Source organism: Gracilinanus agilis, chromosome 2 (genome assembly GCF_016433145.1).
Source record: "Gracilinanus agilis isolate LMUSP501 chromosome 2, AgileGrace, whole genome shotgun sequence".
In the NCBI taxonomy this organism is placed as follows: Eukaryota; Metazoa; Chordata; class Mammalia; order Didelphimorphia; family Didelphidae; genus Gracilinanus; species Gracilinanus agilis.
Window position 1 is genome coordinate 41994986 of NC_058131.1, and position 26484 is coordinate 42021469.

A 26484-nucleotide genomic window follows, 5' to 3' on the forward strand; every position below is an offset into this window, starting at 1 on the left:
GTCAAATTTATAAGAATACAAGTCATTCTCCAATTGATAAATGGTCAAAGGATAGGAATAGGCAATTTTTGGGTAAAAAAATGATCTAAATCACTCTTGATTAGGGAAATGCAAATATAACAACTGAGGTGCCACCCTCATAACTATCAGATTGGCCAATATGACAGTAAAGGAAAATCATAAATGTTGGAGGGATTGTGGCAAAAATTAGGATACTAAATGCATTGCTGGTGGAACTGAGAACTGATCCAACCATTCTGGAGGGCAATTTGGAATTATGCTCAAAGGGCTAATGCTTACCCTTTGAGTACATAATACCACCAGTAGGTCTATATCCCAAAGAGATTTTTTAAAATGGGAAAAGACCTATTTGTACAAGAATATTTATAGCTGCTCTCTTGATGGTGGCAAAGAATTGGAAACTAAAGGGTTGTCCCTTAACTGGAGAATGGCTGAAAAAATTGTGGTATATGATGGTGATGAACAGGATGATTTGATAAACAGTTTGAAAGACCTATGTGAACTGATGCAGAGTAAAATAAGCAGAACCAGGAAAATATTATACATAGTAACAGCAATACTGTGGAACAATCAAATATGACATTTTGCTACAAACAGCAATACAATGATCCAGAACAGAAGGACTTAGGAAAAGAATGCTATCCACCACTGAAGAACTGTTGGAATAAGAATGCAGATAGAAGTAAATGATTTATCACATGTTTATTTGGGTATGTTTTTAGGGTTTTGATTTTATGTTTATTCACTTACAAAAAATGAATAATATGAAACCTGTTTTGTGTGGCAATACATGTATAACCCAGACTGAATTGTTTGCCAGCTCCGGGAGGTGGGAGGGAAGCAGGGAGAGACAATTTGCATTATAAAATAAAAATGTTTTTTAAGAAAGCACAGTAGCTTTCTTTTCGGCCACACTTTAAATATATATTTATAAAATACCTAAAAATCTCCCTCTTACAAGCTGCATAGGAAAACAATCACTTGAGGAAGGCCAAGGCTTTAAAGAACCAACCCAGGACACTAATGTAGTTAGTGGAACTGTTAAATGATATAGCCATTCTGGACCCAAACCCAAAGGGCCATGAAACTGCATACCCTTTGACCCTGCAATACCACTACTAGGTCTGTATCGCAAAGACAGAAGAGATAGTGGGAAAGGCCTACCTTTTAAAAAAATATTTTTAGCAGCTTTTTGTAGTCGTAAAAAACTGGAAATGGAAGGAGTATTCGTCAACTAGGGTACAGCTAAATAAGCTGTGGTATATACTTGTAATGGAAAATTATTGCACTCTAAGAAATGATAAACAGGATCAGTTCAGAAAAATGTGGAAAGACCTATATGAAAACGAGCAGAACTAGAACAGTTTATACAGTAACAGAAATACTGTACAATGGTCAACTACAAAGGACTAAAGTATTCTCCACACATTCTCAGGATAACCCCAAGGGACTCAGTATAAAAAAATGCTATCCACTGTTGGAATCTGATTGCAGACCAAGCACACCATCCCTTTATTTATTTTGTGAATTTTTCCTTGTATGTATGATATATGGCTTCTGTCACAGCATGGGGAATATGGAAATATAAATTGCATGAAAACACTGATATAACCTAGATTAGACTATTTACTTGGAAAGTAAGGAGAAAGGGAAAGAATCTGAATCACAACACCCCCCCCCGCCCCCCATCCTTACCTTTCACCTTAGAATCATACTGGGTATTGGTTCTAAGACAGAAAAGTGGTGAGGGCTAGGCAACAGGACTGGGAGGTGTCTGAGGCCAGATATGAACCCAGGACCTCCCGTCTCTAGTCCTGGCTCTCAATCCACTGAGATACCTAGCAGCCTCTAATTCTCAAAACTTGTTTCTACATTTAATTGAAAAAAAATGCAATTTATTAAAAAACAAGAACAAAATCAAACTCAAGGCTCACTCTCTCAATTGTTGCTATCAGTTCTTAATGACATTTTCCTCACATCCCAAGTAAGAGACAAATGTCCAAACATGCATGAATTACTTGTGGGTCCTTTCAATAAAAAATAAGTACCAATTACATGTAAGAATCTATATGGGGGGCAGCTGGGTAGCTCAGTGGATTGAGAGTCAGGCCTAGAGAAGGGAGGTCCTAGGTTCAAATCTAGCCTCAGACACTTCCCAGCTGTGTGACCCTGGGCAAGTCACTTTGACCCCCATTGCCCACCCTTACCACTCTTCCACCAAGGAGCCAATACACAGAAGTTAAGGGTTTTAAAAAAAAAAGAATCTATATGAAGTGCTTTGGGGATAGAAATTTCTTTTCAAAGTGCAAAGGAACTAGTGAGAATATATCCATATGTACATTAACAAAAGGGGGATAAAGGAAAAGTACCATATGATTGGTTACAAGAGTATGGAGAGATTCTTTCTGATGAGAGAAATATGGAAAAGGTGCAGGAAGGAGGTTTGAGCTGAGCCTTTAGAGCTAGGCAGAATTTCCATAAGTGAGGCTGGGGAAACATATTCTTGGAATGACAAAGTATGCTGAAAGCCAGAAAGCCCAGCAAATTCAGGGGACAGAGACCCTCTACCTTTAATGGTCAGTGTTTACAAAGGGGACCAATGGCAAATGTGCTTGAAAAGATGGGGCAGGGCTAGATTGTAGAATCACTTTAATACCGTGCTAACAAGTTTGGCCTTTATTCAGCTGGCAATAGGGAGCCATCATTTGATCCCCAGAGGAATGGACTGCCTAGTTAAATACTAAAACTTGGCTCCAGGATACTAAATAAAAGCTGAAACTCCAAACACTGAAATTTGGCTCCATGACACAAGAGCCAAGGCTATAAGGGTTTCAACTATATCAATGGATCCTGGGAAACAAACACCCCTTGATAATACCTTCTTCTGACACTATGTATGCACCATATTTTGGTCAATGACTTCTTCAGCACTGCTGTTGAATTGCAAAACTCACCTTAAAGTGTTGGTGGAGATGGCCACAATGCCCTCAGGACACTGTTCAGATGCAAATCCAGATGCAAACTCTAGGGTCTCATAGGACAGGGGAGTCAGGTGAAATCGAGACTGGTAAGAATAGCTCAGCCAAGAGCGGCTGGACATGGCCAAAACCTGAATAAACAAAGTATCCACTGAGTGCCAGTCAGATTTAATTCCAGGTGAACCTTATGAACTTAACTCTAAAATATTTGAGTAGCTCATGCAGAAGATGGTAGAATTGCCTACATAATTTTATAAAACCTTGAAGAATGTACAAAATCAGAAGGGAAAGAGTCCTATGGAAGACACCTTGGCCTATGAATCCTGTGTCTTTCTCATATAAAGGAGTGTGCTGGAGACAAATGCTACTACATACCAGCTCTATGCCCACAGAGCAGAACATAGGGCATTCTCAGAGGATGCAAGTATTCTCTCACCTTCCCCTGCTTCTCATGGTGCCCTTTTTCCATGGTAGACTTGACTCCTACTTCACTTACCGCTTCCTGGCCCTGCATCCGGACTCGGAAAAGCTTCACAGGGCGAGAGCCCAGGTATCTCGTACGGGTGTCAGACAGATCACCAGTGACGGGGTCTAGAACAGTCCTTAAGAGCACACCATTCTAAATGGAAGGGCAGAGGAAAGGCAAAACAACCTTAAGTGATTTATGGTAACACGAGAAAACTAATTTTGAGAAAGTTCCTCTGTAGACTCTAGCCTCACTCTGGAACAACTTTAAGGGAGAAAATAGTCCTTCAGGGGTGAGGACACAAGCTCTTTTCTTCCTGCTTAGAGACATCTGCACCCAGCTGACAGATTGTGGCCCTGGTTAAAGGTAGGATGAACCTAACCAATTAATTTCAAAAATCTTTTGGGCAATTTAATAAAAATGCAGAGTACTTTCTGAAGCTTCTGCTGCCTCCTCTTGGAGGGTACAAGTCCTCCTACACATTCTGAGAACTACTAGTTTACAATCCAGTTACAAGGCAACTTGTTCTCCAAACATATCTACAACCTGGGGGTCCTAGCCCCAAATGCTAGTGTGGGAACTCTGGAAGGGTCATGAGTCCCTTTACTTTTATTTATTTATTTGTTTGTTTGTTTGTTTGTTTATTTTTTGAGCCCTTAACTTCTGTGTATTGACTTATAGGTGGAAGAGTGGTAAGGGTAGGCAATGGGGGTCAAGTGACTTGCCCAGGGTCACACAGCTGGGAAGTGTCTGAGGCAGTATTTGAACCTAGGACCTCCTGTCCACTGAGCTACCCAGCTGTCCCTAGTCCCTTTACTTTTATCTGAACAGTGACCCACAAACATTTCCCATGGATTTCTTTCTCTTAATGGAGTGCCAAACCTCTTGAATGCAAGCCTGCATGCAGCCTGTGCCAGCAGTCTTTCAAGATCTATTCTCAACAGACTAGCTGGAGATCAGCATAGGGCAGTGATGGGCAAACTGCAGCCCCTGGGTGACATTATTCTTAATCTGACGAATACAACGAAACTTCAAAGAATTGCCTTAGAAACACACTGACAGATAAGCATTTCCTTTCCGTTGGCCCCCTCTTTAAAAAGTCTGCCCATCACTGGTATAGGGAATCCACAAGAGAGCTCTCCTAAATTATGACCCAAGGTTCCCCACCCCCTTCAGTGATGAGTCACTGGAGACAGTTAAGAGAACATATACATTTATACTTCGTTCACTCAGACAAGTTCCTTCCAGCCCCTTACCTGAAGCCCAATGTTTAGATAGAGGAAGCCAATGGAGCCCCTTTCCCCCAGCTCATCTTGCTTTTCAGCTCCACCCATCTCAACAATACAAAGTGATTCGGGCTGGGCAGGGAGGGCTTGCATGCTTAGTGGCTGGAGGCAGTCCTACAAAAAGATTGAAAGGAAAGGATGAGTCCAGATGCAAAGAGACAATGCACTTGGCAAGATACAATCAAGAAGGATGTCTAGAGAAAGCCTGAAGCTCTGAGCACTAGGGGAGCCTTCTGAGTTAAGAGAACCCTGCCTTCTTTTGGGGAGAAAAAAATATTGGTGGTCAAGTTAACCAATATGAGGGTGCTAAGAACATGCAACCTTCCCAATTCCTTACAAAGATACAGACTCCACACCACCTGTCAAAAGCAATTTGAATGGAGCTTGGCTAACAAAAAACTATCAATGAAATTCTCTCTACCCCATATCAACATCACTGATAGCATGCATGGATTCCCACAATCCACCCCAAACTGGACCCAAGAAAAATCTGCGCCCCTAAAGGAAATTCACATTTTGGATGATCCCTTTAGTCAATCTGGGGGTCACTTACCGAGGGGTCCAAGGAGATAATCCGGACAGTGTTGTCTACTAGCCCCACAGCCAGGAACCGAGAACGTTGCTCCCCAGGAGGTACATTGGCCAAACTCATGCATACCACGTCTGCAGACATCTCCTTTCGCTCTGTGTACTCATTCAGCTGTCCTGACTACAAACAACAACAGGACACTATCACTACCTATGTATAGAACCATTTTAGTCATAGTCATGGTTAAAACTTCATCAGCACAGTGACTTGGGATCATTAGGACACTCATCAAAAGTTGTACCCACTGACATTAGGTTCAAGCACTTTGAAAGCCATTCATTTTTTGAGAACCAAAAATGGACACCAATCAGTTTGAGAATATCCTGGGTCTCAAAAAGCACACAAGTTTGGGGACTTAAGACAAAGAAGTCTCAACCTGTAGGCACAACAATCAACAATCACAAGGCTTGATTTTTAAAGAAAATTAGAAAAAGTAAAAGCAAACATAATTAATCAATCAATCAATCTCTCTCTCTCTCTCTCTCTCTCTGAAGTAGCCATACCCACAGACTGCAATTCTTAATGGAAATAATAATTACAACATCCCTCCTTTTGGGAAAAGCAAGTGATGGCCAAGACCATAGAAATTAAATCTGTGCCATTACAAAAGGCACATGTATTTGAGTAGAAGAGGGCAAAACTCAAACTCAAGAAAAATATAGCATTAGGCTATAAAAGGTACTGATTTCTCTAAGGCTGGTGAGAACCAAATGGAAGCTTCATATTTTACTTTGGTTTCCTGAAAGATGAGTAGAAACTTTTTGACCAGGGAGGAGTTCAGGTAGTGGGGTTCTAGCCACATATCCTCCCAAGTCCTCTTCTCTTGTGGCCATATCCCTAAGCAGCCCAACAGCCCCCACATCAGGTCCCCTACACTAAGTCCTATTTGGGAAAATATATGGCAGTGTTAAAGTAACATACTGGATCCATCTCAAAGTAGACTAGCTCTCCTCCTGTCAGGGCAATCACCACCTGCCGCTGGTTTACTGCACACTTCACAATAGTTTTCTTTCCCGGGGTCTTCCATTCATTTACTCTCTTATCTGCTCGGATGTGCCGGATGCCATCTGGATACACCTAGAGCAAGAGCAAAAGGGAAACTCATTTTAGAGTTACTCTGGCCATTGCCCAAAACACCCCCAACTCCAATAACTTGTAAGGTTACAAAAACAGGGCTCCTAGTCCCAAATGAAGCCACTATTAAATAAGTTTGTTTTTCATTCTCAAGTTGAGATATTCAAATCTAATTATCTCATATTTTCTTACAAAGTTATCCAGAGAATAAATGAAGTCTGGAGAAAAACTCTTTGTCCAAAATCTACATGAATGATTAAAATCTCAGTTTAGATTTGATGCTGTATACTTTCTTGGGCTAGACTAAGCCTGTGTCCCAAATCAGAGTGATAAAGGAGACAGAGTAAGGTGACTTCCCCTAAAAGTTCCCAAGTTTCCTCACCTGCACCAAAGCATCATCCCCTAACAAGGAACAGGATAAGGTTGGAGTGGTACCCAGGAAACCAGAGTCTGTCACTTCTTCTACAGTCTCTCCAATAGAAAGTACCAGGGTGGCATTCACGAAAGACACAATGATGTAGGCATCAAATTCATCTAAGGAAGGAAGGAGAGGGAAGAGAAGAGCTGGTTAGTTTGGGACAATCAATATTTGGAACCCCAAATGAATACATACACAAGGTAAAGAGCTCCTCTTCCAGCAACCTGTCAAGAGCACAGCTCTTAGCATCTGTGGTCATCAGCACACAATTAAAATATTAAATAATACAGGATGAGCCAGGAGCAGATCAGAATGATGGAGAGAGACTATGCCTGAACACTCAAGAATCTGGGGATAAACTTGCTTCCAAATTAACCCAATTTTCTCTGTCTGAGCAGAAAGGCATTCTAAGCAAAAACTTGTTGCCATTTGCCCCCAAAGCCACTGGAACAAACCCACATCCCCAGATGTGGCTGCTTAATGTTGGTATAGGGCTCTAGGGAGAAAAGAGCAACAGTGGCTTAAGAGAACCATAAAGCAACTCGCTTTTCATTCAATATAGCCAGGTATCATGTCTTTTTATTGGCTCCCAAGTAAGAGCTCATTCAATAGGAGAAACTGTAAAGATCCAGAAAGGATTCCAAATTGCTTTTCCCAACAGAAACTAAGACTGTTTCATGAGAACTCAAACTCCAAAGGACAGGAGGGAACAAATAATCCAGTAATGAAATGACTACCAGTCTCTTCCAGTAGGAATGACATGGCAAACACAGGCTGACGGGGATCAGGGAAGGAATTTGTACTGTTAGTCCTTGACCTCTCTGGGAAATAAAATGAGGACTTTTCATTAAGAAAAAAACAATGACCTATTGGCCCAAACCAAGCCTATCAGGATACAATTTTCCTTTAATGAAATGCAGTTGGATAAACAAACACTAATGAGACTCATCAGGAGGTCAAAGACCTTTAGGTACACACATACTCCAAGGAAATGCTCCCTCAGGCAAATCCAGTAGTTACAGGCCACTGGTTTCCCACACATTCAGTTCTATGTAACTTTAAAAATAGAAGGCCTAAGCAATTCTGTACAAAAGAAAGATTTGTCTTTTAAATAACTGTTAAAATTTTTCTTTTTCTCAAGTAAAATTTGGACCTTATCCTTTCAATAGGTAAATTAAGAGAGAACACTGAAGGGAGGGGGGCGGGGGGGGCCTTCTGCTGAATTGTTATTAAGAGTAGCTGGTTAATAACTAAAGCAGAAGTTGGTTAAAGCATAATCTGGACCACTTTCCTGACTGTTTTGCATATTTGAAGATGACGGTACTAATAGTACATATACTTACAATAGTTTTCCCATCAGTGATGAAGGACCTCACTGAGCCATCCACACTATTGTCCAATCTACTTTATAATCAACAATGAACACTTCTGACATGGCCAGCTAGACGGTTTTTTCTATGAAGTTAACTGAGTCATGAAGGTACCAACCCCACAACTCTGGCCCTGGTGGCACTCTGTGTCACCTGAGCTAAGATTATTCTAACAGCTCAGAAGACAATGTGATGCACTGATTAGAGCATTGGACTTGGAATAAGAGGACTAGGTTTGTCTCTTGTTTCTACCACTTACTATCTGTCAAAAGTCAGACAGGTTGCTTATCTTTTCTAGAATTTGGCTCCCTAATTGGTAAAATGAGGAAATTGGACACTATGATCTCTAGGGTCCTTCCAGTTCTATATTCTATATATATTTGGCAGATAACTAGTAGAAAAAAATGAGAGATCACTCTCACACATACACAAATTACTCATACAAAAAAAAAATGAATATTCCATTAGATGACTCAGTATCATCAGCTACAATTAAAAGGAAATTTAAGTCTGTTTCCCAGAGGGTAATCTTGTGGTTAGATCAGGAATCTACAGGCTTAATTTCTAACTGGGCAGTAAGACTGAATTGCCTTTGACAAATAATTGCATTTCAGTACCTCTGGTTTAAGTGGAGATAGATGCCAAGTGCTTAGAGAGCTTCAAATGGAGCTTCACAAGACCAAACTATTCCAAGTATTAAAGGTCTTATAAAGGAGGATAGGATTTTTCTCCATTCTGATTCTAAAAGCAAAGGACACATTCAAAACCCAACTCTATTTAGCACATGTTTGATGAGCCCGGCTACATATAAACCTTGAGAATTCTTCTTTGGGCTGAGTTTCTCTGGCACACTTTTTAAAGCTCTGGTATATACTTGGAATGGCTTAATTAAAAAACAAGATTGGCAGTTTCTTTTTTCTAGTCACCCATTAATGGCAGTTAATCCCAAATGAGCAGTATGTACAAGGTAATGAAAGAAATTAAAGATCTCTAATTGGGCAGGATTTCTCATCACATGACTCAACTTAGAAAAGTCCATTCCATGAAAGTAAAAGGGCCAGCATCTTTGTTGCAGAGAAGACAAAGACCACTGAGGGCTAGCCAAAGGATCAGAAGCCTGGCTCCCAAGACTGAGGTCTCACGCTGCAGGAGGATCAGGATGAGATGGTTGGTGGTGCTGCTACTGCCCAGTCTATACTCCCAACAGAAAATTCATTGAGCTAAGGACTTTTAACTGGTATTGAAACAGAGACAACTGCTGTCCCCCATCACTTCAAAAGAAGTTCTCCTCCACATTCTTTAAATTGAAGGCTTTGCAGAACATCTTAGAGATGTCCCCCTCCCTCCAACTCTGAACTGCAGCCAAGAAGGGCCAGTACAGCCCCCTGGCTTCATTCACAACAGCTGACCAACAAGGCCTGAATATTTGTTACCTTGTTTGATGGAATTAACATTAACCAACCAATGAAGTCTGATCACCTGTATGGTTCATGGGCTCAGGTAAACTTCTACCTCCCATAGCAAAATTTATTAAAGATAAGTCACTGACCCTTAAAGGGAAAACTCTTAAAGCGCTGTAGTAAGGCATTTAGAATCATCTGTCAACTCCCTGCCCAAATTCCGGTCTAAGGAGAGACCTGTCTGTCACACAGACTAGTAGAAAAGTCTTAGGTCTCTTTCTGAGCTGCAGGAGCAACTAATTACTATGGAAACGCTTCCAACAGGAGATGCTCACAACTCAGGCCCTGTGGACTGCTACCTCAACTCAAGTCAGAACAGCAAAGACAAGAATGGAAATAACCATCTCTAGGTGGTTCAATACCCAAACCCCTCCCACCCTCTTGGACAACTACCTCAATTGCACATTTTGCTTTTCAATTAAATCATCTGCTATCATGCTGCACTTTCTTCCTTTGCCTCAACTGAGTTCCTAATACACTTAATAAGCCTCCTCCCAGGAGACAAATCCATTAGTCTGTGCCAATTACAAAGGAAAACTAAACCTGTTGTTTTCTAGAGGCTTTTCAGAGTTTGAGAAGCAGATGCATCATGGTCCCTAAAAGCTGTGGGAGAGGAAGGGGGAAGTAGAAGGCAACTAATTTCTGCCTCTGACCACTGAAGGTCTGGGCAAGAGGGTCCACAGTGTTGCTACAGCACAGACGGATGTCCAGCTGCAGTCACTTTCTGGGAGCTGCTCTGCTGCCAGGGCAGCTCCAATACTGATTGCATGTTCCTCTCCCTGGGGAACATGTGAGACCCCACAGTAGACCCTAGCCGTAGGTACACACCTGTGGTGATCAGCACCTCCACCAGCCACCTGTGGAAGAGAAAAAAAGGCTCGGTATTGGTAGTGTGTATCACCAAGTACCAGCCAAAGTTAGTATTTGCCATGAAGACTGCAGCATGTGGCAAGAGAAGGAAAGGTCACTCAACAGCAACAGCAACACAACTATAACCTGGGGTTTCAGGAGAAAAAGAGCCGATGTGGGTAAAACTTGGTTTCATTTTGGGTTTTCAGCTGAGAGCAGATGATGATCCCACACCCTGGTGTTCTCTCTTAGGCCTCTGTGTGAGTCTGATCAGAGCCCTCAGGACTTCTTTTCTGGTAGGTATCATACATGGCCCTGGGTAACACACTGGCTTATTTCCTCCAGTGGATTCTTGATTCCTTGTAAGAGGAGGGTCTAAGTCTCATTCATGTTTCTAAATTCCATGGTTCCTACCAGAAAGGACTGGACACATTAAAATATTTGTTGAAGAAATGGGTGCAATAAACTGGGGTCTGGCCCTGTCACAAGAAAAGCAATTAAAACTTCCCACATCATTTACTGAGGGAGAGCTCGGGACCTGCAGTCTTGTCCAAACTTATCATAACTAATGCCCTTCTATAAATTCCCACATCTTAGGGACCTGGGTTAGGTCAAATGGTACAATCTCTCACGTTGTACTTTTCAGAAAACCTGCAAGACCAGAAAGTCACCATGTCAAAGGAGTGAATTTTGTTGTTGCCCGAATTCTCTTCTAGGGACAGCATAAACACCATGAAAATAGTTTTTAAAATTCCTTAGGAACTTTGAGAATTACCAGAGTAATTCACCCAGGTCCTGTTGCTTTAAAATTCCAAGCAATTTCTTATTTTACCTATGTAAAGTAGCCAAGAGAGCAGCAGAACAATACACTCTGAAACCAGCCATAGAAAATGGAAATGCCCTCCCTCCTGGCTAACAGCATCTAATTGTTTTCCTCGTGAAAACCCAGAGGAAGACATAGTGCATGCCATTTGCTCCTTCCCAGTGACAAAGGGGCACAGCTGAGGCTCACAACTGAGTTCTTCTGATACTGAATTAAATTCATGCCACTATATTATGCTGCCTTGCAAAGTCCTCTCTCCACAAAAGGAGCAAACACCCTCAGAAAGAATTCTACCTCATTCATCCCTTAGGACAGTATTCCCAAGAGGGGGTCCATTAGGGAAAGTTGGAGAGAACAGGTAGGTGACAAAGGAAATCCAAGGCAGAGTTGGGTTTTTGTGCCTCAGGTAGAAACTCCTGGGTGCAAGCCCTTCCAATGCTACTGCCTCTTCCTTCATGTTCGCCCTCTCAGTAAATGGTAATGGGGAAGCACACCTCCTTGTAGGGCACTCGGTTTTCAGCCAAACCATCAGCTCTCTTTCCTCAGTCTCAGCAGGATATCTTGCTCAGGATCTGGTTTCCTCAAACATAATTACTGCTGGGGGGCAGCAGATTCTTAGGAGCTCCTCCCACTTAGCAACTCACTAATGTTTATCAGACACATTTCGTTTTTGTGACCAAATAATGGCAATCAAATCAGGAAATGAGCAGAGGTAACTACTGCCTTGATGCTTAAATCTGTCTTAAAGGGAAACACACTGTGGCATATTTCATAGGAACCTGGGGGACTTATCCCTGCAGGGATCATAATCTGGTACAATGAGTAACATCCTACATTACTCTGTGGCAAAAACAGGTGCAACTCTCTTCCTAGACATTAGAGAGCATCTTGTCTAGGAAATCTCCAATTACTTGGAGCTTCTTGAGAAAGAAATTTCAGATTACATCAGACATCAACAACTATAGCTGATGCTGGGTCAAGTGACAATCAGAAGCATCATGACTGCAGCCTTCTAAGGTTGTGGGCCTTTGCACAAGGGATAGTAGTACTTGGATGTTGGGGAAAAGTTACCTACCTTCAATGTGCCGCCGTACGGTCCAGACAGCATTGGGGTTACCAGGCAGCTCTGAGACAGCCATTTCTGACACCTAGCAGAAAAGGAGACAAAGAATGAGTCTGCCAGAAGGACAATCCTGCTGCCAACTGACTAGACAGCGAACACCCAAGATCAACTCTAAAGGCTCTTTTCCATAATTACCAGCAATGTCAAAAGTACAAAAGGCACAGAGAAAACCCAAAAGTGAGTGATCTTCTGTAGCTATTGTAGTTCCCACCCACACTCATTCATTATTGGGCTGCTCAAATGTAATACAGATGAACAGTATCTATTCTGTTTTCTCTCATCCTCCTGAGGTAAAGGAAGACTTGGCTTCTCAAAGGCCATCAAGAGACTGCATATTATACAAGGGCCCTAAGCTAAGAAGGTTTTGAATCTAAGCCTGATCACACATGTTATGTCTGAAATAAAACCTAAGTAGCTACATTCAGAGATTCATTACTATCAGCTCAGCAACCAGGCAAAAGCAACTCAGAATATCTATGAGGACTGTCATCTATTGGCAAGAGAAGCAACACTGATGGAAATAAATCCTGAGAGCATAACATGAGGATAATGGCTCTTTCAAAAATTAAACGGAGGGGCAGCTGGGTAGCTCAGTGGAGTGAGAGTCAGGCCTAGAGACAGGAGGTCCTAGATTCAAACCCGGCCTCAGCCACTTCCCAGCTGTGTGACCCTGGGCAAGTCACTTGACCCCCATTGCCCACCCTTACCAACTTCCACCTATGAGACAATACACCGAAGTACAAGGGTTAAAAAAAAAAAATTAAACGGAGAAAAAAATGGTTTTTAATTTGCTCTATCAGATATCAAGTACCATAGACTGATTTGAGGCCCACAATACTGTCCAGTGCAGTCTGAACCTGATTAATATGCAATTTCTATTTGATCTAAATGGGATGTATTATTAAAATGTATATTTAATATGTGGTTTTCTTAAGTCAATGGGCAGCAGTCTGAAAGGATCTTTATGTACAGCTTAGTGTCTCCTGTTTCTCTCTGGGTTTGAAGTCTCTGCTTTACTAACTTCTATGGAAACAAGAGGTCCCTCTGTGTCTAAGGGCTATAAGAAAAAAAATGTTTGGGGTCACTGATATTCCAATGTCACATGTTAGTTAACTACTAAGCAGTAACGTGATCAAGTCCACTCTGAATGTTACAAGAAGAACTCTGACCCACATTCTCACATATAATATATAGAGTACAGTATATAATATATAGAGTACAGTAAGAGGGGTGGCTCAGAGTCCAATGACCTTGGGTAATGTCATTAAGAATACTAATTCAAGATCAGATCTCATCACCAAGCTGATAACCTCATCAGAGACAATTTAAAAGCAGCTAAAAATTAAAATGTATGGGCATAACAGAAGGATTGTAGGGCTGCAAATAAACTCACGTTGACAAAGTGAGATATGGGACTAATGATAATATTATTGTCATTCGGTTGGTTTTAGAAGTATCAGACTCTTCATGACCCCATTTGGGGTTTTCTTGGCAAAGATACTGGAGTGGTTTGCAATTTCCTTCTTCAGCTCATTTGATAGGTGAGGAAATCAAGGCAAAGAGGGTGAAGTGACTTGCTCAGGGTCACATAGCTAGTATCTGAATCCAAATTTGAACTCAGGTCTTCCTGACTCCAGGCTCAAGAGTTCTATCCACTGTGCCACCTTGGCTATCCCAAGTAATAATGATATCCATGGACATTAAAGATGTAAGAAAAGTGTCAAGGACAGAAGAATATGTTTAAGACCAATGAAAATCAGCAGACCAATGAAGGGTATTACAAATTCAAAGAACATTTCAAATTTTCTGAAATCCTAAAAAGTAAAACTTGACAGATGTGAAGATTTCATTTGTTAAGAAAACCCTTACTTTCCATGTTAAAATAGACAGGAAATATTGGTTCCAAAGCAGAAAAACAGTAAGGGTTAGGCAACTGGAGTTAAGTGACCTGTCCAAGGGTCACACAGCTAGGTAGTGTCGGAGGCCAGATTTGAATCCAGGATTTCCTGTTTCCAGGCCTGGTTCTCTATCCACTAAGCCACCTACCTAGCTGATTAATGAATTAATCAATGAATTAGTGAAATCAATTCAAATAACCCTTTCTAAAAAGAATCATTAAAAGAATAAAGACTGGCCTGGGAGAGATTAGTCATCAGGAAAGTAGTATTTTTTTAAACAATGAAGAGGCCTCAGACACTTCCTAGCTGGGCGAGTCACTTAACCCCAAATGCCTAGCCCTTGAACCACAGGTATTGATTCTAACCACACAATGTAAGAGTTAAAAAAACAGAAACAACAAAGAGACCAATTCCTAATTCCCTTGACTACAACCAAAGTAAAAATATATTCTATTGCTTCAGTATTATCCCATGATCCCATATCAAGGAACCCAGCATTCCAACCTTACCTCTAATCCATGCCTCAAAACCCTTAGAGAAGATCGTGGTCCCCTGCCACAAGCTACATATAGCTGTGGGGTGTCTTCATTGGCCAGGTCAGCAATCTGCATAGAGTAAGAGGATTAGGGCACACTTCTTTAGCTGTCACCCCAAATCAAACAGAGCCAAGCCGATTCAACTGAAGCTAAGCTGAAAGCTTTGACTCTGGTGTAATATGGCTTTCTTAGCCCTCAAAGGCAACATCCATTTGGAGTGAGAGAGCCATTCACTGAAAATGTCTTCAATTTTTATGGGCAGCACAAAATTCTTCAGTTAATTTACATAAGAGCATAAAATCAAAGTCTTGCCTGTGTAGATTCTCAACTACCTGAGATTCAAGGAAATTCCGTTAAATCTAGGTAGGGTGTGCTACATTTTACTAAGGTACTTTCCTCTTCCTTTATTAAATCTTCAGTCATTTCCTTCAACTATAAAAGCACCCAAAGTGAATTTGAAACAATTTTTTTTAAACCCTTACCTTCTGTCTTGAAGTCAGTACTGTGTATTGGCTCCAAGGCAGAAGAGTGGTAAGGGTGGGCAATGGGGGTTAAGTGACTTGCCCAGGGTCACACAGCTGGGAAGTGTCTGAGGCCAGATTTGAACCTAGAACCTAAATTCACTGAGCTACCCAGCTGCCCCTGGAACAATTATTTTCTCTAAATCACTAAGAAAAAATTAGCTAAATGGAAAATAGTGGTCCTTGGCTTCATTTTCTTTTGCTCAGTTGTCTTTTTCTCAAAAGAAAGACTTAAAGTCTGATTAAAATGGAGAAGCTCTTTCCAGATCTCTTCTTAGAAAGGTGACATAAAAAAGAAATCAATGTTCTGGGGCCAAACACCAGCTGTGCTCTAATAATTTTAGTAGGGCCCAATTAGAATTTGTGACTTAATTATAAATGCAGAAAACCCCACTTTTGAAGCATCCCTATGAGAAATAAAACTCTCATTTGTTGTCTATCCCTCTGAGATGATTATTTTTAAGGAATGACATTCAATTAAAAAACCATTTTATATGCTAAATGCTTAATATGTGCAAGATAACTGAGTATAAAAGTAAAAAATGTCTGCCCTCAAAAAGTTTATATACAATTAGAAGCAATAAAGTCTATAGATATGTACCCACCCAACACACACTAGTTTAAAGGGTGATTTAAATGAGGGCTCAAATTCCCCTATGTAAGCCTCTCAAAGAAACACCACCACCACCACCACCACCACCACATTCCCTAGAAGAGTATCTATAGTTCTTTCCCCTTTCCTAAGGCTCACCAAAGACTTACATATCCCAACCTAGCCAGAAAAAAAAAGTCCACCACATCTGACCTTCTCCCACTAACCCAAGGACAGGAGGACTGAGCAGTACCTGACAAAACAGAATAGGGGAGAGACTATCCAGTTCATCCACCAACACTAAGTTCTTCAGAGGCCGAGGCTGGAAAAAGAATGTGTCTCCCTCTTCCAGGGGCATGGCAGATGAGAACTCTGGTTCTTCATCATCATCACCAAGATGGGCAATTTGATACAGGTAACTGTGAAGGAAGAAGCGGTGAAAACTCACACATGCCAGGACATAGGAAGAATAATCTTCTCCAGAAATACGCTATATTAATGTTAGCAGACTGCTATATAGGTCAGAGAACAAATGTTCTCATCAGTATTTGATTTTTTCTTTATTATTAAGCAGAGTAGAGCTAAGAAGTTTACTGAATCTACACCAACATAGTACTCTTTTGAAAAGTAGAGTAATATCAAAGATGGAAATGCTGAAAACTTTAAAGGGTATGTATACATGCAGGTTATATAAATGTGGTATATACAATCCTAGTAAAATTGAATAAAAATGAAATTCAAAGTATGGTCAAAATCCCATTCTACTCATTATTTTCACCTTTCATATATCCCCTTACATAAAATTACTTTGTAAAACAAAAGCCTAGAATGGAGAACTGGAAAGTGGCCTGGTTTAATAATGCAGTTAATTCAAGTTCCTAATAAGCAACAAGATTGATTTACCCAGCCAGACTAATTAATGTATAATGTATTTGTTGGTTCAAGGGCAAACCAACAAAGGGAAGGGAAAAAAATGACAGCAGATAACTAGAATAGCCAAGGGCAACATATGATAACCTTATTCTACAGATAAAGCACTCTTAGCATCCACAAGTAAAGACAAATTAAGTCAAATACCAAGCCCCAAAGTCAAGCAGATAATTAGGAGGCAAAGCATGGACTAAATCCCAGATTCCTGAATCCTAGGTTAGTATAACAGAAAAACTCCTAGCTAACTCTCATATATAGGATGTATTCAGGACAGGCTGGCTCTTCAGAAACATTTTGTTAAGCATAAGATAACTGGGCTGAATGACTACTTTTGGGAAATTAATTTCAAAGTCTGTTTTCAGGATGGATTAGAGATGAGAAAACAGTTCAAAGGGTACACTGCAATGGAAATGCTTATTTAAATATGAGTCTGGGGGGCAGCTGGGTAGCTCAGTAGATAGTTCAAATTTGGCCTCAGACACTTCCCAGCCATGTGACCCTGGGGCAAGTCACTTGATCCCCATTGCCTAGCCCTCACTACTCTTCTGCCTTGGAGCCAATACACAGTACTGACTCCAAGACAGAAGGTAAGGATTTAAAAATAATAATAAATTAGGGGGAGGGGAGGGTGGTAAATAAATAAGTATGAGTCTGACCATAGAATTATTGGTAGGCAGGAAAAGGGAAAGGTAGATGAGAAGGAGAAAGAGAACCCTAATCTAACTTTCCCATGTGGTTGTTCATCCTGCAGCAGGTCCCCTCCTGCCAGTACCCGGATAGAAGTAAAACAGGGTGACTTTTCCTTGTTCACCATTCATATACTGCTCTCCATGCTGCTGTTGCATGCTGACGTACAGGGGAAGCCAAACTTGAGGGCAATCCCTAGGGGATGCCATATTTGTGACAAAGAGGTGGTGGGTAAATTTCCTTCATAAAGGGAAGAGATGCTAATGGGTCCTGATCAATTCCTCTCACTTACTGCCACGTGCATTTTGGTGAAGATTTGGGTACTGGATTACTGGGAGAGAACTGGCATGTTATTCACAGAAATAGGGAAGCTAGGAGGAATTGATCTGGAGAGAAAGCTCACTGCAATACAGATCTAGAGCTGGAAGAGACCTTAGAGATCATCCTCATTTTATAGATGAGAAAGCAAAAAATGTCTGAGCCAATGAGACATCCTAATAGAAATATTACAATAAATACTATAGGAATGAGAGTGAGGATCAGAAGATTGTTGGCATAGAAGCCATAGAAGCCAAAGGTATGGGAGTAAACGAAAGCACAGAAAAAGTACAGACGAGAGTGTTAAAGGTCAGAATCCTGAAGAATACCCACAGTTAAAGAAATTAAGATGATGAGGAGCCATTAAGGAGATAAAGGTAGTAGTAATACCAAGACAATACAATGCCTCAAAAGCCAAGGGATAAGTTTCAAAGAGGACTGTGTAATAAGGGTGAAATGCTAACAAAGATAAGAAGACTGAAGAGTCACCCACACTTCTATGCTTGGTAATGCTTTGACTCTATCTTCTCCTCCTTCTAGATCAACCACAGAAAAACTGATTGACTATGATAATGGCTACTCACTGATTTCCAAATTCTGATGCCACAAAGAGAAAGCCTGTTTTGAGGACACACATAGCAGCAGCCACAGGAACAGTATCAAAATACTTCAGTCGGATCTCAGTAACCTGAAAAGGAGATAAGAGAAATGTGGCTATGCAGACAATGGATCAATATAGAGTACATGAGGGGCCCATTTGGGGTTTTACATGTCAAGTGTTTTATAAAATAAATCAGTAGTACCCCAAATACTGGTATATTAAAATGAACAACTGTCTAGTTATTACATGGCACACCCATAAAATTAAGAACAGTTAACAAATTATAACATCACTCTTTCTGCCCAATGCAAAATGAAGTAGAGAAGCAGCTCTCTACTTCAAGTAACTTCTACTAATCTGACAATCTATCCAAAAGCATGTCCAGAATGGGAATTTCCAACCCTCCCATCTAAACAGAGAATGAACCAGTAATATAAGCTTCAATGAAGGAAAAGATAACATTAAAATGTAAGATGACCAGTCAACCACATTCATCATGAATGAACATTAATTTCAAGAAATAACAATGTTATCACATCCTTTCTTAATATACACACCATGTCTTCATCTGTCTCCAAAGTGATTTTGAAAATGTCTCCTTGCTCAGTTTGTGCCAAAAAGAAGAACATAGATTTGGTCTTATGGGTGGCAGAGCAGACAAAAATCATTCCTCTCTCAGGGTCATCCAAGTCATTCTACAAAGGCAAACACAGATATGCAGGATCTTAGAATTGATCTTCTCAGGATAATCACTGGGCCTGAAGCCAAGGCCATCATTTTAACAAGAGCAAATACTGCTCTGGAAAAGCTCTCTTTTCAAAATATGACAACTTGGTATTTTCTAGAAACATGGCCAAATTAAAACTCTATGCGCCCTATGTCATCAATAGCTGTCTCAACAATGCTAATGAAGAAGACTGGGGCCAATGTGGCCCCATATGTGCAGCTCAAGTGCCCGATCAGATTCAGAGAGGTAAATTTTTGTCTTCAGAGAAAAAAATTTCAGAGAAGATTCATGAAATAATCATCATTTCAGGCAATAAGCAAGTCTTCATATACAATTGGCTTATGACACAAGAAATTATCAAGACTAATGTAAAAGTTCAAAGACCTTGTACCCCCTGAAACTTCATTACCCAAACTCCCTTTTGCCATACCCATAATTCCTTAAGCTTTTGCCTACTGATCATCAGTTTTCATGGGTGGTATTTAAATTGGGTTTGCATGGTCACAGGGCACTGGAGGCATGAGGTGAAGGGTGAGTCAGGACTCTTTCCCTGCCTTTCTCTAGCTTTCTAATTTTATATTAATAAATCCTTATAAATATCATACTTTGGAGGCACTGAATATTAATTTTAGAACTTACACCAATCATCTATCTGTCACTTCTTTTACCTCTCCCTCCTGTAAGCTCAAGATGCTATTATTAGCAAGAACTTACACCTCATTCAGTTTTTTCAACTTCCTTTCACCCACAACAAAATCCAGAGACCACTTTACAGGAGCTTACCAGAAAAAGCATTTTCTTGCTTTCCAAATGCAGGAAATCTCCCCTACTATAGGGTAAGGGACCATTCAATGTTTAGTAACTAGATGTTTACTTTTGATCTCACCCTACTGCCTCAACATAACCAATGATCATTCTTATTAAGCAGATTTAACTTGCTGGCACTGTATAGCAAACAAGGAATAAGGAATAGTCTCTCCAAAAGACCGAGTCTTATAAATTTAAGATTACCTTCTGGTAATTAAAATTAAGTTCTCTTAATACAACAAACTGTTTCATCTTATGTTCCTTCATCATTATAATTCTCAGATATCCCTCCTCCTCTCCCCAGTCCCAAAAAGTCTCACCCGCCTCCTAGGAATGGGACATCTGATATCAGGCTGATCACCAAAGTTCTTATAGGTGATATAATTTTCAGAACAGATCAATACACCACTTGGACCATCTGAGCCTCCTGGCACTAAGGGAAGAAAGAAAACATGTTAGTGAGGCCAAAATAATCTCAAAATCTTAACAATTCCCTCTCCCAAAGGCAGAATATGGCTAAATGTACATAGTATGGTTGAAACTGAGAAACTTCCCATTAAGTTATGCTCTTAAGTTGAATCATAATGATCTATTTTGTTGACATGACAAATGCAACATTTCTCTTTTGGAGGTTGGATAAAAGCAGAGTCAACCAGAATTATTTCAGTACCTATGAAAAATAAAATCCCCACAAATGTTAACATTTTAAATCATGTAACATGGATGTGACATCCCCCACCTCCAAAATTTTCATCCTTGTTTTCTAGGCTGGTTCCCTTTCTATAAAAGAAGATTGGGCTAAATGACTGCTGAGATCTCTTTTAGCTCTAAATCTAATATTCTATATCTCTTCTATTGTCAAGTCAAAGTTAGGAATCATTTCTCATCACATATACAAGCTCTCTTCTCAATAGTACTAGGACTTTCTGAGGGACTTATGGAAAAGAATGCTACCCACATTCAGAGGAAGAACTACAGGAATGAAAACAGAAGAAAAACAACTGCTTGAACACATAGGTTGAGGCGGACATGATTGGGGATGTAGACTCGAAACTACCACACCAATGCAACTATCAACAATTTGAATATAGGTCTTGATCAATGACACATGTTAAAACCAGTGGAAACGCCCCTCAGCCATGGGGGGGAGTGAAGGGGAAAGTAAGAGCATGAATTATGTAACCATGTTAACTTTTCAAAAAATAAATATTATTAAATGTTTTAAAAAATTTAAAAAAAAATAGTACTAGGGCTACAAATATGTTCTGATAACATTAAAATGTTCCAAATGAATTTAAATTCACTTTTGCCTAATTCAAGAGATGGCAAGCTCCGAGGGAAAGAATCGTATCACCTGTGTCATGTTCCTTTATAGCCTTCATAATACTTAGCAGGGTCTTGCAAAGATGCTTAGAAAAAATTTTTATAGGGGATAATTTAATTTCCCTTTTATCTTCTTAAGTATAAAATTCTTGCCTTCCCTTCCCCAATGGTTTTCCCACTTTAAAAATTGGGGAGAAAGGGTGATGAATGAAATGATCTTTAAGATCTCTCTGCTAGTTCTAAAATACTCATGTTAGCACCATTCCTTTTATTTCACTCCTCTTCTCTATAGCTAAAACATTCCATGCAACCTTAGGCTACAACCTTTATCTCCTGGCATGTATGTTAACATGGAATTGAATCTTCCTTCCCTAACATTTTCAAAAATCTTCCCTCCTGCATTTAAATACTCAGATTTAACACATAAATCTTTCAACTTTTCATAATCTTCACACAAATAATCTTTCTTCGTGACTCTTATCAAATACTGCCCAATTTTTTTCCCTTTCACTCAAAAAAAAAAATTCATAGAATGTGTGGTTGATATCTACTTCCTATCCATTCATATCATATCCTTGGCAGACCTTACTGCAATCTAGCTTCAGTTTTTACTAAAATTACACTCATCTCTGTGCCAGTTTCCTCATTTATAAAATGAGGCCCTGGATTTCAATCTCCAGTTGTCACTCTATGATCCTATGTTCTTCAAACAGATTTTGTTAAATCTAAAGGACTTATTTCAGTCTTTGTTTTCTGCTATTTCCTCTTCTATCTCCCTGTTAACAAGTTTCTTCTTTCCATGCTTCCCAGGCTGGGATTCTATGACAATGAAGTTCCTGATTCTTCTCTGTGGGCATCTTTTTTCCCCTGCTCCCCCCCCTCCATCCTAAAACTATCTTTACTCCTCTGCTTTCTCTTCTTCACACTCACAACTTTAGTGAAATCATCAACCCTATGGTTCCCAACAGTCAGGAGCACAAACCACTCCTACAGGTAACTTTATTTTCCTGAGGTGAGGTCAGGCCAACCAAGGGGCAACAAGATGAGGAAGGGCAGGAAGCAGCTTAAAGAAGGGGCTACCTGTGATAAGGAAGTTGCCATGCTCCTCCAAGGGCTCACTGTATTTTCGGACCACATGGTTTAACCCTAAATCTAACTCATAGAAAGTGAGTGTCTGTTGGGTATTGGCTGCTGCTTCTCCCGTTGGATCATTATCTGCTTCCTATAGAAAACAAAAAGCAGAGGAGCAAAAACCATGTTAAAACCACTTTCTACAATTGCCAGGCAGAAAGGAAAAAAGGCCTTTAGACTCTATCTCAATAGATATGACAAAATCCCTTTTCCTTTAGCAGATGATCTCAAACCTCTCCCATGAAGACTGTAAGCCAGCCTTCCTGCCCCCCCCAGCTTCTTTTGCTTTTTTTGTGTCCCCAATGGGCTTAATCAATGTTTGTTGATTTTGATAGATAACTCAAAGAGGAACATTTAATACATGCAAATCAATTTCTAAACATTTTAAGGTAAAAGGCAGCAGAATTGGAGAGGGCATGAAAACAGAAGCACTCCTTAAAAAGTGCTGACCCAATCTGAAGCAAAGAGAAAGAACCTAACCTACAGTGCCCTTTACCTCATAATCCATCTCTAGACAGGCAAACATGGGATTTTCAAATCCAACATCTACTCCTACCACATGATAAACCAAAGTATTCGCCTTGTGGGCTTCCAAAGGTGAAGAAATGGTAAGGCGGGCAGCAGCATCTCTGTTCAGAATATAAACCAATTTTTGCTTCTCGATGGCACCTGAAGGTGGAGACAAATCACAGATATGAGCTTCCTAGCATGAGAAAATAATTAAAGAAACACCAGAACTCATATGTCATGAAGATTTTATAAAATACATGGGTTAAAGCTGGAAGGGTTCCACAAAGCCTTCAAGTTCAAACCTTTCTTTTTCATATAGTAGCTAGTATTAGTCAGGATCTGAAGCCAGGCCTTCCTGACTAAATGTGCTATGACCTGCTATACCATGTGGTCTCTCAAGTTCAATAGCCAATAAATATGTAACTCATGCTTCATCTCTCCTATAATCTAGCCACAACACTGTAATTTTGTTTGAACCTATAAACTTCCTTTAAAAATTGGCTTGTAAAAAGATAAATAAAAATAAAAATTGGCTTGTGTATTTCTATTTTAAGATAATTTGGGGCCCAGTAAAGTTATTTTCAATCAGAGAGCAAATGTTCTCGATATTTCAGGAAGACTGAGAATTTCCCTCTTATAGCCTGATCAGTTGCACCATATTTTCTCCAGAATAAATCTCAGAGAAGAGACATGAATGTGAATCATCATTTCAGGCTGATGAAAACAACCATAACCCAAAGCCAAATGAAACAACCTCCTATCCAAAAAAAAACAGCCAATCCCCACTCCCTACCATAGCTAAAAATGTTTTTGAAAGAGGGATATTGGCTATCAAGGAGTTTTTGAGATTGACCCCAACAGTTTAAAAAAAACAAACAAAAAAAAAACACATGTCACTTTTGACCTCCAGTTTAGATATGATGCATTTTACCAATCAGTAATTGTAGAATTTCAATGACATCTTGCAGAAAGAAACCTTGTATTTTCTAAACAGGCTAACCTGTTTAGTCTTAGAAACTAGAGTACCCAGCACAAAGCAACATCATCTTTAACTAAGGCATCAGTACAACAAGAGCCATATAGTACCCAGCTGCAAGAATCACTTACTAATCATGACAGCTCGGCCTTTGGGATCAACAGCTAAGAATTGTCCAGGTACAATTCGGCGACAACCACTCTTGCCAAAAGTTTCCTGATGGATCTTCTCAAACATGTTCTTGGATGGCTGGTATTCTAGGATGACAATTCGGCCTGAGTCACTGCCAACCACAATATAATCTTTTGTACCACCTGTCAACCTGAAGGCCATGAGAGATCTGATAACACCAAACACTTCTACAGTCAATAGAGTGTGCACCTTCCCAGTGTTGGGGTCAGGGCGAAGCAGCTCCAAGATCTTCCCTCGAGAAACAACAATCTCCTGTTGTTTGGTTCCTAGATCACCAAAGAGGGGAGAAGATAAACATAAACTATCATTACAGTTTATCTGAAAAAGCAATACAGAAGTGCTGACAAATCAAGGCAAATTATCTATTAAAAATGCATCGAGTAACAGACTGCATCAAAAAAGAATTTTATAACCTGTTCTAATTAAGAAGTCTATGCCACTTCACTGTCTCCTCTAATCCCTGCAATATTCTTCCTTCTCACCACTTGAAAAGCTCTGGCTTCATTAGACTCAGCTCTATCTTCTACATGGGTTCTCAGTGCGGCAAGTGTCCTCTTTCCCCAAATGACTTCCTTTTCATGTTGGTTATATTCTATGCTATTTCACATACACGTAATCTCTCTCACCTGAAGACAGGTAACTTGTGTTCTTTGTAACCTCTTCCCACCCCACCCTGGATTTAGCACACAGTAAGCACTGAATACTAATTGATTGACTGACTTGTACATCTTATCTCTTCCAGCTAGACTGGATTTCTTCAGCAAAAGCACTGGATCTTTCTCACTCAGAACCTCCGGGTTTAATTAATGTTTGCTGAATTGCTGATGACTTTTGAAACATCTATGGAAATAAGAAACAACCTAGAGGTGACCTGTTACTATACCAGCCTTAGGGATTATGAGGATTAAGCTAATTCAGATTTGCAAACCCTAAGAAGTAATTTGAGAATTGCATTTGCTAGCTGGTTAAACAAAAATGACAAATGCTACTTTGTTTTCAAAATGGAAATACCATGGCCAGAGAGTTTACCTGAGAAGTTGCCATGAATGGCAAAGCTGATACCAGTGGCTCGCTGCAAGGTCAAGTTGTACAGGAACATGGTGGCAAAGTAGCAGGGTCACCCAGTACCTCTGAATTCAAGTTTTGGTACAGACCTGCTCCAAGATGCACTAAATAATACACAAAAATGTATATTAAACATAAATTGTTTCATAGCTTGGTTTAGATGGTAGGTGGGAGTTAACAAAGAAAAACATTTTTTAGTTTTTCCCCTTTTAAATTTTGAAGAACAAAGTTAATGAAAGGCTTTGTTGGCTCTCAGTATTTCCTCCTAAAAATATTAAAGCTAGAACACAGTCTAGGGTGCTCACACTAAGAAGCATTCACATCAAGAGAGGGTTAACAAATTAGTTCCAATTTAAAAGAGCACTTGAGGGGGCAACTGGGTAGCTCAGTGGATTGAGAGCCAGGACTAGAGATGGGAGGTCCTAGGTTCAAATCTGGCCTCAGACACTTCCCAGCTGTGTGACCCTGGACAAGCCACTTGACTCCCCTTGCCTACCCTTACCACTCTTCTGCCTTGGAGCCAATACACAGTATTGATTCTAAGATGGAAGATAAGGGCTTAAAATAAATAAACAAATAAATAAATAAATAAATGAGCACTTGAGCTGGGTCAACTGTGTAAGGAGTCTATCTTAAGAGGCAGCTAGGAAGTACAATGGATAGAGTCTGGAGATCTGGGTTGAGATGAGGCCTCAAACACTTCTAGCTGTATGATCCTAGACAAGTCACTTAACCCACATTGCTTTAGTTTAGTCCTTACTGCTTTTCTGCCTTGGAATCATTACATAGCATTGATTCTAAAACGGAAAGTAAGGGTTTAAAAAATAAAATAAAAAAAGACAGTCACGGTGGCACAATGAACAGAGCATTGGACCTGGACTGAGAAAAATGCAAGCTCACACATTCATTAACTCAGTAATCCTCGGCGAGTCACTGTTTACCCATCTGTAAATTAGGGATAACAGGACTTCTCTTCCAGGGTTTTGAGAATCGAGGAAAAAAGGAAACAGACATTTTTTTTAACCTTTACCGTCTGCAGTCACCGGTTAGGAAGGGTCTGGGGCGGGATCTGGGGATCGGGGTGAGGGAGAGGACCGCCTAGATTGGGGCCTCTGCGCTTCCCCCCCCCCCAACCCTGGCCCCGGAGAGCGGGCAAGCCGCCCATAGATAACGGAGAGAAAGAAGATGGATCATCCCGCGGTGTTCCCACTGG

The 26484-nt window shown here is 40.3% G+C and overlaps 1 protein-coding gene and 2 non-coding genes across 3 annotated transcripts in view; all 3 read right to left on the minus strand.

Moving 5' to 3' along the window:
- Positions 1-25312, minus strand: part of SF3B3 (splicing factor 3b subunit 3) — a 37351-nt gene extending 12039 nt beyond the window's left edge. The window contains exons 1-16 of the mRNA XM_044660470.1: positions 25236-25312; positions 24146-24472; positions 23025-23197; positions 22478-22619; positions 20395-20507; positions 19098-19235; positions 18524-18627; positions 16258-16423; positions 14865-14960; positions 12410-12482; positions 6797-6948; positions 6262-6417; positions 5305-5460; positions 4722-4865; positions 3496-3618; positions 2976-3130 (exon numbers count right to left, since the gene is read on the minus strand). Coding sequence (XP_044516405.1) covers positions 2976-3130; positions 3496-3618; positions 4722-4865; positions 5305-5460; positions 6262-6417; positions 6797-6948; positions 12410-12482; positions 14865-14960; positions 16258-16423; positions 18524-18627; positions 19098-19235; positions 20395-20507; positions 22478-22619; positions 23025-23197; positions 24146-24472; positions 25236-25305 — 2288 coding nt within the window. The 5' untranslated portion in view covers positions 25306-25312. The remainder of the gene's footprint in view (positions 1-2975; positions 3131-3495; positions 3619-4721; positions 4866-5304; positions 5461-6261; positions 6418-6796; positions 6949-12409; positions 12483-14864; positions 14961-16257; positions 16424-18523; positions 18628-19097; positions 19236-20394; positions 20508-22477; positions 22620-23024; positions 23198-24145; positions 24473-25235) is intronic.
- LOC123238525 lies at positions 19492-19580 on the minus strand. The gene has a single exon (XR_006505685.1). It is a non-coding gene; the product is annotated as a small nucleolar RNA SNORD111 (small nucleolar RNA).
- Positions 23676-23755, minus strand: LOC123238523. Its single transcript, XR_006505683.1, has one exon. It is a non-coding gene; the product is annotated as a small nucleolar RNA SNORD111 (small nucleolar RNA).
- Positions 25313-26484: the final 1172 nt, after the last annotated feature.